The 15,358-nt window shown below is 47.4% G+C and overlaps 1 protein-coding gene across 1 annotated transcript; it reads left to right on the top strand.

Annotated features, from left to right (window-relative positions):
• The first annotated feature begins 14,145 nt into the window (after positions 1–14,145).
• On the top strand, positions 14,146–14,703 carry ARL11 (ADP ribosylation factor like GTPase 11). The gene has a single exon (XM_068395424.1). The coding sequence runs from the start codon at positions 14,146–14,148 to the stop codon at positions 14,701–14,703; it is 558 nt and encodes a 185-aa protein (XP_068251525.1).
• The last annotated feature ends 655 nt before the right edge of the window (positions 14,704–15,358 follow it).

A 15,358-nucleotide genomic window follows, 5' to 3' on the forward strand; every position in this document is an offset into this window, starting at 1 on the left:
AGTACTGGAACACAAGTCCCCAGTCAGGTTTTTCATTCACGTGGATTTAAGTTTCTTGTTGTTAGTTAGCACTAATTAGTTTTTACTGCGTGCAGTAAGTCCTTAAACAGTAGCTGCAGGCAGTTTATACTGTGTCTGAGCTTTACAATCAGCTGAAACAGCTAAAAAAGTGTTCTGTATGGAGCAGAAGTAATTTTATAATCTCACCAATATCTAGTTTCAGTTCTTTTTCTTTCAGTTTGGCTTTTTGTAAAAGCCAACAGTAACAAAAAGCAACCTTCCCCCATCATTTTTTTCTAGCAGGAAAAGGGATATGAAACCTTGTATCCAACTTGGAAAAGTTATGACAGACTAGAAATGTTGTGAAAGCATTAAATAGGCCACCCAGGCAAAGCAGTGATATTCAGAGACAAGTTTTGTAGAATAAAAGGAATTATTGCTTAAGACAGTATACAGATGATGCGTATAACTCATTGCTGACTTGGGCAGGTTAACTCAGATGCCAATCCCTCTCTCTTACACTGATAGTCTCAGTTTACATCTCTTTTGATAACCATAGCAGGTGACTATGAAGGGCTTTTCTCAAGTGACCAAACTGGGAACATCTGAGATTTGAAAGGGACAATAGCATGGCATGGAATTACACCCCAAACCATAATACAACCTGAATCAGCAGTTTCATTCCTGAGTATATGTTGTTGAAACTGGAGATTACAAAGGTGTGTGTAGTCATAGATAAACCCAAGTTTAGGAGAATTTGTAATTTTGTCAGTTGTAGATTAAAAAGTCTGTTCTGTATCTGTGGCTCTATAAGTGACCACAGTGAAGAGTCATGATGGCAACTGTCAGTGACCGGTTAAAGGATATTAAAAGAAAATTCTTCAAAGCGTTTCTCTCCTTCTCGTTCAGCATTATTTTTTCCATCAGTCGGTTAACAGTTTTCATTCAAACTGCAGAGTCTGAGGATATGATGCCAGCTAAATCTGATACAAAAACAATCTGAAGCTTATTCCAACTCTGTTCTGCAGTCCTCACCATCAGCTTTCTATGGATGTGAAAGAACAGGTACACAAAATATACGTAAGCTGTTGTTCAGCAAGACGTGTTTCAAAGTCATCCGGCCGCAAAAAGGTGCCTGAGGGCTCTACAGAGGGAAGTTCTCCCCTAATCAAAGCAGGAGCTCTGACATCTGCGGTTTGGCAGGGAATCTCCTGATTCCCCTGGAGAGAGTCTCTCCATTGAGAAATGGAGTGGGATAACAGTGACACTCAGTGGCCAGACGGATAAAATGCAATTTCTCAATTTTCACAGGTTTTCTTTGTTTTTATCCGTTTTACCAGACAGAAAGGTAGTAAAGATCAGTTTGTAGCTTTCATTCTTGTTGATAATTTCTGATATCTTTTCAATACATTTCCTTTATTGTTATAAAATGTTCTAAACATGTAAGCTAAGATGAAAATTAAAAACAAATGATCAAACAAAACCTTGCATCCAAAACCCCTGAATCTGAGGAGTGCTGAGAGTGAGATTCCACTGTTGTGCTGGAACTTTTCAAGTTGTACGAAGCGCATTTTCAGGTCCATGCTTACATTGTCATTTTAATCATATTTCTTCCTGTGGAACTGGAACAAGGGAAGGCCCCTTAAGGAGAACTGGGTTTGTATATTGCAAAGCAGAATTTCCTCTGGAGTGATCTGGAGAGCTGAGCTTTGTACCTCCAAGCTGTAATTTTACTTCCCATAGAAATAATAGATGCAGATAAGATATTACCTGTATTATATATAGTGCAAGTAGGCAGTGTGGTTAAGGATCATTAGATAGCCTCTATAGGGCTTCGTCTTGATAGCAACTGAAAGAATAGTAAAAAAAACCAGTCCTTTCTTCATAGTTTTTACATTCAACAGCTGGAGGAGCAAACACAGAATACTGATATTGTATACGTACCCATTTTTTTGCCTTTTTTTTCATTTCAACTGGAAACGTCAAGAATAACGGAAGAATTGAGGTTAAGGCATTTCAAGATATTCAGAGCTCTATTTTAACTAGTTTCTAAGGTGAAAACAGCATGTATGCAGTATGTAGCGTGGACAAATGTATGACTTAAACGGGGATACAGACTAACCGTAAGAGGAAGAGCTAATGTGGTGTTAGGATAGGTACGGAAGCCAAAGATGCTTAGTTTTGAATTGCCCTGAGGAGATAAAGCTGAAATGTTAGGAGTCAAGGAGGAAGAGATCTGTGAACTTAAGACATAAGAAGAAGGAACAGTGGTATAGACAGAAGAGTACAAAGCATTGCCAATTTATGTGGGGAAAAACTAAAATAATTTAGGTAGCACTTGAAAAATTGAGTCTACAGAGAGGACCTGCATCCTGGTAAAATTCTAAACAGCTTTGGAAATTATAAATTCAGAGATTGGAGTAACAATACTTATGAAAAACATTGTACAGTTGTGTACAAAAGATGTAGTAGTTCAAACAGAAATCAAAGCAAGGTGAGTACTTTTCCTTTCCTCATCAGCTGTTGCAACACCTGCCAGCTAAGGGATGAGAACATGAGGAAAAAGTCTTTGCTCTGTGCCATATTTCCCCACATATACAGGGTGCAGTGAGGGCTCCCAAGGGGGTGTCATGGCAGGGTCTGGCAGCCAGGACCTGTCCCACTGTCCCCAGCCAGGGAGCAGGCAGGCTGGGGGGCATGCAGGGTCAGCCTCAGCCCTGAGTCACCTCCCTGAGAAAGGGGATGGGCTGAGGCCCTCAGGGCCCTGACATCTTCTCAACAGCTTTCTTTTCCAGCTGTATGAGGCATACAGAAATTGAACAACAGGGAAATGTTCACTAAACACCACCAAGAAAAGCATCAAACCTTTCCCAGAGACCCTGGAGCATATACCACGTCTTTTCAGAGTGCTGAGGACAAACAAATCAATGCCATGTCATGGTTGACACTGTTTCAGGCAGTGCTGGTCAGTCACGCTAAGACCCGGCACTTGTTCTTGTTGAAACTCATGCCATTGGTCTTGGCCCATCTATCTAACCTGTCCAGATCCCTCTGTAGGGCCTTCCTACCCTCCAGCAGATCGACACTCCCACCCAGCTTGGTGTCATCTGCAAATTTACTGAGGGTGCACTCAATCCCTACGGCTAGATCATCTATAAAGATATTGAACAGCACCGGCCCCAGAACTGAGCCCTGGGGAACACCGCTAGTGACCGGCCGCCAGTTGGACTTTGCCCCATTCACCACCACTCTCTGGGCTCGGCCATCCAGCCAGTTTTTAACCCATTGAAGAGTCCACCCATCCAAGCCCCGGGCAGCCAGTTTGTCCAGGAGGATGCTGTGGGAGACAGTGTCAAATGCCTTACTGAAGTCTAGATAGACGACATCCACAGCCCTGCCCTCATCTACTAAGCGGGTCACTTTGTCATAGAAGGAGACCAGTCTGGTCAAGCAGGACCTGCCTTTCATGAATCCATGTTGGCTGGCCCTGATGCCCCGATTGTCCTGCATGTGCCGTGTAATGGCACTCAGGATGATCTGTTCCATCACCTTGCCTGGCACCGAGGTCAGGCTGACAGGCCTATAGTTCCCTGGATCGTCCTTCCGGTCCTGGCTAGGTCAAACCCAGTGGTACCCAGCAGCTCTGCAAGGAACTCTCACAGCCCAAACTTGGAAGAAGTCCCCTTCAAGATGACTGCCAGCAAGTAGACATGTGGGCACTGCAGGTTAACACTTCCACCTGTGTCCAGGGCCGCCTTCAGCTCCCAGCGGGCTTTCTCACCAGCTGCTAGTCTGAATATCCCCTCCGTCAGTGATCCTTCCATGTATGATATAGTGAGGAGATCCTGCAGGAAACACGGGCAGGGCTGGGTGAATGGTGGCTTTGGTGGCTTTCTTCAGAGACACAAGCAAGTCTGGATGGGGAGGCATGCTCTGCCTTTACTGGACTGAGATCTACTTGTTGCTCCAAGCGGATGCCATTAGGACGAACACTCACAGTAAGGACCAGATCTACTCCTGTAATTCCTGGCTCTGCTGAGGGTTATCTCCCCTGGAGCTGCCTTCCAAAGAGGTGACACGGTGTCCTGGTTTCACTGGGATTTGGTTTCAGTTTGTGGCCAGCCATGGTGATCAAGGCCCTCAGCAGTTAAATCTGGGGCAGCTGACCCTGGCTGGCCCACAGGTGTATTCTATATCATTGACATCAAGCTCACTATAAAAGAGAGGATTTGTTGGGAAGAGGTGGGGTTTTTCCTGCTTTCCTTGTGTTTCCTCCTTTCTCCCTGTTTTGTTTTTTTTTTTTTTGTTGTGATTCCTGGAGCAACTTGCTAGTGATTTGTGGATGAGTATATTTTTTGTCTGTTTTGTGTTGTCATCTATATTGATTTTCTTCATTTCATTAAATCTGGTTAACTTCATTCCATGAGTCTCCCTCTTTTTCCCAATTCCCTTCCTCATTTGGGGAAGGGACATTGGGTGAGAGAAAAACTGCTATTGTTTAGCCCTGGGTGTGGGCTAAACTAAGACACACAGGTAGGACCAAACTCCCACCCCAGCTCTTTCCACCACTGGGCAGGGACATGCCCTCTGGGCCATGCCTGTCAGAGGTGTGTGCTGGGGGGAAAAGCACCTGTCTCCTGAGCTCCATAGCATCACTGGTGGGGACACCCCCAGGGAAGCTGGTTAGGCCTGGTGATGCCCCTTCAGTGTCCTCAGTGCCTTGACACTCATGTGGATATTGTGAATATTATTTGGGTGAGATTTGTGAGGTCATTTAGAAATGGCCCATATTATCTACAAAGAAATTCAGTTTTGGATGAAAAACTATTTATGATGAAAAACTATTTATAGTTTTAGTGAAGATAATCTTTTGGTTTCGGTGGCAAGAGGAACTAAGCTTTCACATGCCTCTAATTACCCCTTTGATGCAAAGGTCACTGCCTGTCTAGCGGAAGAGAGTGAGCAGCAGTGGCTGTGCAATGCCTGTGAGGCTGTTAATGGGAAGTGTTTTGCACTAATAAAAGGGAAGGATTGACATGCAGTTTGCTTGGAAGTTTCTGCCTTGCTTTTTGGAATACTTCTGGTAATTTGGTAATGTGTAACAAGGGGCACTGCTTTCTTGAGAAGTGGTTCTGATGGACTCAGCTGCACCTTTGCTATGTGATTAACACTGATCTCCAGTGAATTGGTTAGAATTAGACCTACCTACTTCAGAGCTCACCCTGTTTTGGTGTATGGCATCACAGCCATGAAGTCTACCTTGACAGCCATGCTAAGAGCATTGTGGTCTAACCGCGAGATAAGGTATTCTCCCTAGGGAACTCTCAACTAGGGTCTTGCTCATGAGCTAGCAGGACTCATTGACAGAGCTTTACACTAGACTTGAGGGCGGGGGGATAATATCAGGTTTGCCTCTGACAAGCTGTGGGATGACATGCCAAGGTTAGAGGGATGGGGTGGTAGCAAGGGCCCTCAGCCTGTTGCTCTGAGACATGCTTACACTGGAGTACACTTGAAGTCTTACAGAGATGAGCCAGGGGCTTCTGAGGTAACAGGGAAAAAACAGTGAAATACCTCAAAGGAATTAAGGGGTGTTCCTCTAAGAAGGTGACACAGCTGACAGCCCAGCTGAAGTGCCTCTACACCAATGCACATAGCATGGGCAACAAACAGGAGGAGTTGGAAGCCACCATGCTGCTAGAAACCTACAACCTAGTTGCCATTACTGAAACTTGGTGGGACTAATCCCATGACTGGAGTGTGGCTATCGATGACTACAAACTGTTCAGAAGGGACAGGCGAGGAAGGAGGGGCAGAGGGGTTGCCCCCTACATCAAGAAATGGATAGATTGTGAAGAGCTGTCTCTGAAGAATAGCCATGAGCAGGTTGAATGCTTATGGGAAAGAATTAGAGACTGAGGCAACAAAGGGAACCTTGTGGTTGGTGTCTACTACAGGCCGCCCTATCAAGGCGAGTCTATTGGCAAAGCCTTCTTACTCCAGCTACAGGAGGCATCGTGCTCGCAGGCTCTCATCCTGCTGGGGGACTTCAACCACCCCGACATCTGCTAGAAAAGTAGCACTGCAAGCTGTAGGCAATCCAGGAGACTCCTGGAGTGCATTGAGGATGACTTCTTAGGCCAGGTAATAGACAGCCCTACCAGAGGGGATGCGATACTGGACCTGATGGTCACCAACACAAGTGAGCTAATTGGTGATGTCAAGATTAGAGGCAGCCTGGCCTGCAGTGATCATGCGCTGGTGGAGTTCACAGTTCTGAGGGATATGGGTCAGGTGAAGAGTTAAGTCAAGACCCTGAATTTTAGGATAGCAAACTTCCAGCTGTTCAAGGAGTTAGTCAATAGGACCCCCTGGGAAACTGCCCTCAGAGCAGAACAGAGCTGGCAGATTTTTAAGGATGCTTTCCATAGAGCACAAGAGCTCTTGGTCCCCAGATGTAAGAAATCAGGCAAGGAAGGCAAGAGACTGACATGTCTGAGTCAAGACCTGCTGGTCAAACTAAAGGGCAAGAAGGAAATGCACAGGCAGTGGAAGCAGGGACAGGTATCCTGGGAAGGGTATAGGGACGCTGCCTGGTTATGTAGGGATGGGGTTAGGAAGGCCGAGGCGTGGATGGAGATGAACTTGGCAAGGGATGCAAAGAATAATAATAAGGGCTTCTACAGGTATGTCAGCCAGAAAAGGAAGGTCCAGGAAAGCGTATCCACCTGATGAGGAAGACTGGCAAACTGGTAATAATGGACGAGGAGAAGGCTGAGGTACTCAACAACATTTTTGCCTCAGTCTTCACTGGCAACCTCTCTTCCCACACCTCTCTAGTGGATGGACCTCAAGGCAGCGACTGGGGGAGCAAAGTCCCTCCCACTGTAAGAGAAGATCAGTTTGTGACCTGATGTCATACTGCAAGTTGTAGAATCACAGGATCATAGAATGGTTTGGGTTGGAAGGGACCTTCAAACATCATCTAGCCCAACTCCCTGCCATGGGCAGGGACACCTTCCACTAGATTAGGTTTCTCAAAGCCCCATCCAACCTGACCTTGAACACTTCCAATGATGGGGCATCCACAACTTCTCTGGGCAACCTGTGCCAGTGTCTCACCACCCTCATCATAAAAATGTCTTCCATATGTCCAATATAAACTTCTTGCAGTTTAAAGTCTCTTTCTTCCTCCTGTCTGTGCCCCATGGAGTGAGGGCAAAGTGCTTTGACAGTGAATATAGTGATTGGGACAAAATTCCAGTTACTGGAATATTTAGGAAGGGGGGATTCTCTCCTATAGTACTAGTCCTGATTATTGCTCTTTGTGAGGAATATCTAGGAAACAGGGAAGTGCATGGCTAACAAACAGCAAACAAATAAATTGACTGAAATTCTATGAAATTATAAATGGAATTAGCGACCACTGGCTTTGCTTCTGTGAATTCAGAGACATGAAACACGAGGCAAGAACATTTGTTCTACCCATGTAAGACATAGCTGGCATAGGGGCTGTCCTCGCCTCTGAACACAATTTGTGAATTATTTAGTGTATGGCCTTTCTGCTCCAGCAATACACTCCCTCAGAGCTCATCTCATCTGCTTTTACTTTCTTTTCTTTCATTCTTTCTTGAACAGACTTGCAATTGCTCCTATGTATTATTTATTGGAAATACTAAGCTTTTATAACATAGCTGTGGGTGGAACAGACTGTAGGCACAATTTGCACCCCGTATTTGGAATAATCGGCAGAAAGAAAGAAAATAGGCTGCAGTTCAATACATGGGGTATGAGAATGTAAAAAAAAAAAGAATATAGATTTGCCTCTATTTGCCCATGAATTACTCTATTCTGTGCCATAGAAAACCTGAAAGCAATCTTCAATAAACTGTACCCTAGTTGTATTCTATATTCTGGCTTTATTTCTTCTTTTTATTTTATTTTCTTTTTCTTTTACAGAAGCAGCCTACTTCTGTAGCATGTTAGAGAGTGATGTAATAAAGACTCCATCACATCATATTTCTAATACTTAATTATTCATTGGATGGTAGAATCTCCATTCTTGCTTCCTGTATCTATATTTTAGTTTACGTAAAGAAGTTACAGTGCTATGAATGTCTGGTCAGATGAAACAGATGTGTACCACAGCCACCTATCAAGCCTCAGAGAAGACAAGCAGTAGCAAAGACAGGAGAAACATCAAAAGATCAAGAGACAATTCACTTGACCCACTGGTACGTCAAAAAATACCAAATACCTTGATTTTATAGTACAATGCAATATGGGGAGAAAGGTTTTCCCAAAATGGAGAGCAAGAAGATTAAGGAGCCAGACAACAATTTAACTTATTTTTAAAAATGAAGAACTCAGACAATGGGTAACCCACAGGCAGCAGCATGCACTGCAGAGTGTACAAACAGTTCCCTGCAGGGATTCGGATCCACCGCCCATTGTAGTTCTTTTTTTGTTCCCATCTAGAGAGCTTCCTGCCCTTTTTCCATTTATAGACTGGTTTCAGAAAAGATCACATATGAACATATACTGCATGATTTATCACATGCATAGTGGTGCATTTATACTGTTAGATTAACTCTGCAACAACTGCTGTAAATAAACATTAGCTTTTGAGTTAACCTAAAGCCTGACCATAGCAACACAACTTACATATCCACAAGCTGCACAAAGCTTGTGGAGGCTCTTGATGCTAACCAGCTGTGTGGGTTAACTACGGGAGAGATGTATCACAGAAATATCTTGCAAAACATGGTCTGTAGGATCCCATGCAGCCTATCTGGGCTGGACTCCTTGTTTTGTTTTGTTTCTCATTCATCTTCCTTTCTTTAAGAGGTGGAAAACTGACACATCTTGCCCCCAGGAAATATGCCTTGGTTGGCCACCAGTGGCCTGGTCACTGACCAGACAATCCCTTCCACATGCTGAATTTCATCCCCAGCAATGGTGGCTTGCAACATGGAGCTGTCATGTGGAGATCATCGCTGGGGAAACTGCATCTCCCGTGGATGCGTGGAAGTCCCCCATGGTCCCAGGGAAGCACAGATGAATCTTATGCAGGCCAGACCCGACTCACAGGGAAGTCTGCTGCCTCCCTGGGGCTCCGGTAAGGGATGTTGCCAGGAGGCTTCCTGAACTGGTGAGGCCCTCTGACTACTACCCACTATTAGTATTCCAGGTGGGTAGGGGTGAGATTGAAGAGAGAAGTGCCAGGGCTATCAAAAGGGACTTCAGGGCCCTGGGGCGTTTGGTGAAGGGGGTAGGTGCGCAGGTTATATTCTCTTCAATTCCCTCGGTGTTTGGTGAAAATAGGGAAAAGACTATGAAAGTACAACAGATTAATATGTGGCTGAGAGACTGGTGCTGTAGGTGGGATTTTGGGTTCGTTGACCACGGGGCGGCTTTCATGGCACCGGGCCTACTTATGCCAGATGGGGAACAGCTGAATCAGAAGGGGAAAAGGGTTATGGCCCAGAAGTTGGCAGGGCTGATCAAGAGGTCTTTAAACTAGGTTCGATGGGGGAGGGGGATAAGACCAGGGCAGCCACAAATGAACCTAGGGGTGACAGGCCTGTGTCAGGGGCAAGGCCGCTAGCCCAGCTGAAGTGTGTTTACACCAATGCACGCAGTATGGGCAACAAACAGGAAGAGCTAGAGGCCACTGTACAGCAGGAAGGTTATGATGTGGTTGCCATCACAGAAACGTGGTGGGATGACTCTCATGACTGGAGTGCAACTATGGAAGGCTATAAGCTCTTTAAGAGGGACAGGCGAAGCAGGAGAGGCGGTGGGGTAGCGATATATGTTAGGGAGTGCTTGGACTGTGTCGAAATTGAGGAAGATGGTGAGGATGACAAGGTTGAATGTTTATGGGTGAAGATCAGGGGGAAGGTTGGCAGGGCGGACATTACGGTGGGAGTCTGTTATAGACCACCCAACCAGGATGAGCAGGCAGACGAGGAGTTTTACAAGCGGCTGTCAGAAGCCGCCCGGTCGCCGGCCCTTGTACTCGTGGGCAACTTCAACTTGCTGGATGTCTGCTGGAAATACAACATGGCAGAGAGGAAGCAATCTAGGAGATTCCTAGAATGTGTGGAGGACAACTTCCTCATGCAAGTGGTAAATGAGCCCACAAGAGGAGGGGCCCTGGTTGACCTGTTGTTTGTGAACAGAGAAGGACTAGTGGGAGATGTGAGGGTTGGTGGCCGTCTTGGGAATAGCGACCACGAAATATTAGATTTTTCGATAGTGGGGGAAGTAAGGAGGGGCAAGAGCAGAACTTCTGCCTTAGATTTCCGGTGGGCTGACTTTAGCCTGTTTAAGATGCTGGTGGACTGAGTCCCTTGGGAGTCGGTCCTGAAGGGCAAAGGAGTCCAGGAAGGCTGGACATGCTTCAAAAGGGAATTGCTAAATATTCAGGAGCAGGCTGCCCCGGTGTGTAGGAAGACAAGCCGTCGGGGAAAAAGACCAGCCTGGTTAAACAGAGAACTAAGGCTAGAACTTAAGGAAAAAAAGAGAGCCTATTTTCTCTGGAAGAAGGGTCGGGTAACTTCGGAGGTCTATAGAGACGTGGCCAGGTTGTGTAGGGAGAAGATTAGAAGGGTGTCACGGTTTAAAACTGGGCCGGCTATTAACCCGGTGGCAGACGCTCTCTGTTAACCCTCTCCCCCCCCCCACCCTAAGGGAAAGGGAAAAGGGAGAGAGACTTACGGGTTGGAAAGTTAAAACAGTTTTAATAAACTATAGTAATGAAAAAGAGTATAATAAGAATAATAGAAATAATCAAATATATACAAATATATACAAAACCAAGATCGAGAGCTTGGAAATCCTCCTCAGGCAGAGTTGCTCCCCCCAGCATAGGCAGAGGGGAAAATGCAGTAGCTCCCCCTGCCATCACACCTGCAGGCTTTTAACTGGAGAACTGGCAAAGCTGGCACCAATCAGTGGGAGACAGGAGGGCCCCTCCCTCCTGGGCCCCACCTCCAGGAGGCAGTGGGTTAGTGATAAATAGGAAAGTGAGAATGACATGTATGGGATGGAATACCTTGTTGGTCAATCTTGGGTCACCTGCCCTGTCTGCTCCTCCCTGCAGGTGCGACCCCCCTTCAGCTCTTCACTCGTAAGCAGTGAGGAATTTAGCAGTGACCTTGGTTTCTCTAAGACTAATTGGCCTGGTTTGGGCCAAACCAGGACAAAGGGCCAAAGCTCAATTAGAGCTTGATTTGGCTGCTACAGTCCAAGATAACAAAAAAAGCTTTTACAAATACATCAACAGCAAAAGGAGGGTCAAGGAGAGCCTCCACCACTTGCTGAATGAGGAGGGTAGTGTAGTGTCAGGGGATGAGGAAAAGGCAGAGGTGCTCAATGCCTTCTTTGCCTCGGTCTTTAATGTCAAGACCGGTTGTCCTCAGGAAACTCGGCCCCCAGAGCGTGAAGTTAGGGATGGGGGGCTGTGTGAACCTCCCGTAATCCAGGAGGAGACGGTTAGTGACCTGCTGTGCCAGTTGGACACCCACAAGGCTATGGGCCCGGATGGGATTCACCCCAGAGTAATGAAGGAACTGGCAAATGAACTTGCCAAACCACTCTCAATTATCTACCAGCAGTCCTGGTTAACTGGAGAAGTTCCAGCTGACTGGAAATTAGCAAATGTAACGCCCATCTACAAGAAGGGTCAGAAGGATGATCCAGGGAACTATAGGCCTGTCAGCCTGACCTCGGTGCCAGGCAAGGTGATGGAACAGATCATCCTGAGTGCCGTTACACGGCATATGCAGGACAATTGGGGCATCGGGGACAGCCAACATGGATTCATGAAAGGCAGGTCCTGCTTGACCAGACTGGTCTCCTTCTATGACCAAGTGACCCACTTAGTAGATGAGGGCAGGGCTGTGGATATAGTCTATCTAGACTTCAGTAAGGCATTCGACACTGTCTCCCACAGCATCCTCCTAGACAAACTGGCTGCCCGGGGCTTGGATGGGTGGACTCTTCAATGGGTTAAAAACTGGCTGGATGGCCGAGCCCAGAGAGTGGTGGTGAATGGGGAAAAGTCCAACTGATGGCCAGTCACTAGTGGTGTTCCCCAGGGCTCAGTTCTGGGGCCGGTGCTGTTCAATATCTTTATAGATGATCTAGCCGTAGGGATTGAGTGCACCCTCAGTAAATTTGCAGATGACACCAAGCTGGGTGGGAGTGTCGATCTGCTGGAGGGTAGGAAGGCCCTACAGAGGGATTTGGACAGGTTAGATAGATGGGCCAAGACCAACGGCATGAGGTTCAACAAGAACAAGTGCTGGGTCTTACACTTTGGCCACAACAACCCCATGCAGTGCTACAGGCTGGGGGAAGAGTGGTTAGAAAGCAGCCCGGCGGAAAGAGACCTGGGGGTGCTGATTGACAGACGGCTAAACATGAGCCAGCAGTGTGCCCAGGTGGCCAAGAAGGCCAATGGCATCCTGGCCTCTATTAGGAATAGTGTAGCCAGCCGGTCTAGGGAAGTGATCGTCCCTCTGTACTCGGCACTGGTGAGACCGCACCTTGAGTACTGTGTCCAGTTCTGGGCCCCGCACTTCAAGAAAGATGTTGAGGTGTTGGAGCGAGTCCAGAGGAGGGCGACCAAGCTGGTGAAGGGTCTGGAGGGTCTGACCTACGAGGAATGGCTGAGGGAGCTGGGGTTGTTTAGCCTGGAGAAGAGGAGGCTCCGAGGTGACCTTATTGCTGTCTACAACTACCTGAAGGGAGGTTGTAGTGAAGTGGGAGTTGGCCTCTTCTCCCGGGCAACTAGCGGTAGGACAAGAGGACACAGCCTCAAGCTTTGCCAGGGGAGGTTCAGGTTGGACATTTGGAAGCATTTCTTTTCAGAAAGGGTCATTAGACATTGGAATGGGCTGCCCAGGGAGGTGGTGAAGTCACCATCTCTGGATGTGTTTAAGAAAAGACTGGACATGGCACTTAGTGCCATGGTCTAGTTGACAGGGTGGTGTCAGGGCAACAGTTGGACTCGATGATCCCTGAGGTCTCTTCCAACCTGGTTGATTCTGTAATCACATTTCCTTCCAAAATAAAGGTGGCTGGCAAGCAGCTCCGCGTTAATGCCACCATGGGAGATCTACAGCGGCTTTCAGTTCTGCACATCTCTGAGCAGCCTTTTAGGAGCAAAACCCAACCAATAAAGAAGGTAAATACTGGCTTTGCTGGGACTCAGCCTGGCTGCCATCAGCTGCTCTTGCACAAGCCACTCTGGGAGCTTTTTCAGCAGTACATTTTTGCCTCTGGCATGTAAAGTTCAAGAGGTGCTGTCTTGTTAAACATTTTTCCCTTCTTTTAAGGGATTTTTTTACCCTCTCAGCCGCAAAAGAGTGACTTGCTTCACTTTAGAATGTTATAATGTGGTAAATACCTTGATGTAAACAATTTTATAGTTTTTCACCCCAGGGAAGGCATTTTGACTAGTCGTATTTCAATGAGACATTAAAAAAACATGCTGGTGTGCATTTTTTTAAATTGCTGTCATTGCCGTCTGCGCAGCAAGTAGCAAAAGCTGATGCTATGGAGATTGGTTTTGTACTTCTTAACATAAGACTGGCAGAAAAATTGTCAGTTGTCTTGTTGCTGATGTTTAAATCCACACCCTTGAGCTGTGATTCAGCAAATTCCCAGAGTAACTCTGGTCTGAAACCCAGGTTCCTCCTTGTCCTGTCCTGCTGGGTGTGGATTTCCCCTAGAGAAGCCAATGAACAAAAGCTCATTTATTTCTGTACGTGGTGAGGAGGGAACTTGCTTCACCATCTCCCCACCTCTTCCTGCGAAATGTTGGCTCTCTTTTGCACCGATCACTTCAGGTCGCAAATGAAAATGGAAGCGAGCGGCAGCAGAGCTGGGTTATAGAAATTGTTTTGAATGGCGCTCCCTGGCTCTGCTCCACACCTCATAAATAATAGCTCTCACCTCATTTTACCTATGAAGAGAAGCAAAAGCAAGCTGCTTGTGTCTTTCTTCAGCCAACTTAAGGTTCTCTCTCAGACAGGCAGGACTGAGCACTCTGTTATTAACTGACATTATCGAGGAAATACGCTTGCTTTCTTTTTTTGGCTGCATTTTTTTTGCCACGGTTGCAACAGCATCTTGATGGGGAAGCTGATCTCCAAAGGCCGGCCCAAAAGAGATGCTCAAGTTGTCATGTTGGGGCTCGACTTTGCTGGCAAATCTACCCTTCTGTACAAACTGAAGAGCTGGCGGACTGTGGAGACCTGCCCAACGGTGGGCTTCAACGTGGAGTCTCTGCAAACGCCCTGTCATGTATCCTTCACCCTCTGGGATGTTGGTGGACAAGGCAGCCTACGGGCAAGCTGGCCTGACTACCTGGAGGACACCAACACCCTCATCTTCGTGCTTGACAGCACAGACACAGCCCGGCTGCCCGAAGCGGTGGCAGCGCTGGAGGAAACTCTGAGCCACCCCAGCATGGCTGGTGTCCCCGTCCTCCTCCTGGCCAACAAGCAGGAGGTGCCAGGAGCGCTGTCTCCCGCTGAGCTGGGGGAGAGGCTGCGGTGGGGGCGGCTGGCAGGGCACCGCTGGGTGCTCCGGGCGTGCAGCGCCCACACCGGCCAGGGCCTGCAGGAAGCCCTGGCTGTCCTGGGAGAGCTGCTTCGGGGTCCGGAGCAGAGCTCCCCATCCCAAGAGTAGCCCCTTGCAGGGCCGGCGGGGAGAAGGCAAGCTCCAGAGCAAACCTGAACCTCAAGTGGACCCTTCTCACTCGTCGCTGCCAGCAGGTTTGTCACAGAGGATCACAGCCTCCAGGTACCCCTAAAATGAGCAGACCTGCAGCCGGCACGTGTCGCAAAACACCCAGCCGCTCACCACCAAAACCCACCAAGAGGACCTCCAAGAAAAACTCCCATCGTGGAGCATTTTTGGCCCAGTCTCTTGGACTCTCATCACTGGCTGCATCTTGTGCCGCTGTTGCCAGGCTCTGCTCATCCATTGCATGCATGTCCAGTGCTTCAGCGGGGATGCTTTTTGCCAGAGCAATGTAAATTATGAGAGATGTGCACAAGGGACAGAAGAGGTTTTCTTCTTTCTGCAGCTCCCAGCCCAGGTGCAGCTATCCTGATGGGGTGATCCTCACAGCAGGGTGTTTGAATGTGCCCATGCCACTTCTCTCCAGCTCGAATCACAAGTTCATCGGCTGGAAAAGTAGGCAGCCACTAAAAGGAATGGCTGGATGGGAGCAGCATTAAGCACAGGTCTTCGAATGGCCAACAGCTAATTGTTTTTAGTGCAGCATCTACGGGTATAATCTTCAAGCCATGGAAACAAGTCAGGATTTGATGGCGTAACG

This window comes from Nyctibius grandis, chromosome 2, assembly GCF_013368605.1.
Source record: "Nyctibius grandis isolate bNycGra1 chromosome 2, bNycGra1.pri, whole genome shotgun sequence".
NCBI lineage: Eukaryota > Metazoa > Chordata > Aves > Nyctibiiformes > Nyctibiidae > Nyctibius > Nyctibius grandis.

What these genes read in the sequence shown, in the direction of transcription:
- ARL11 (XM_068395424.1), top strand. Translation starts at nt 14,146, where the DNA reads ATGGGGAAGCTGATCTCCAAAGGCCGGCCCAAAAGAGATGCTCAAGTT.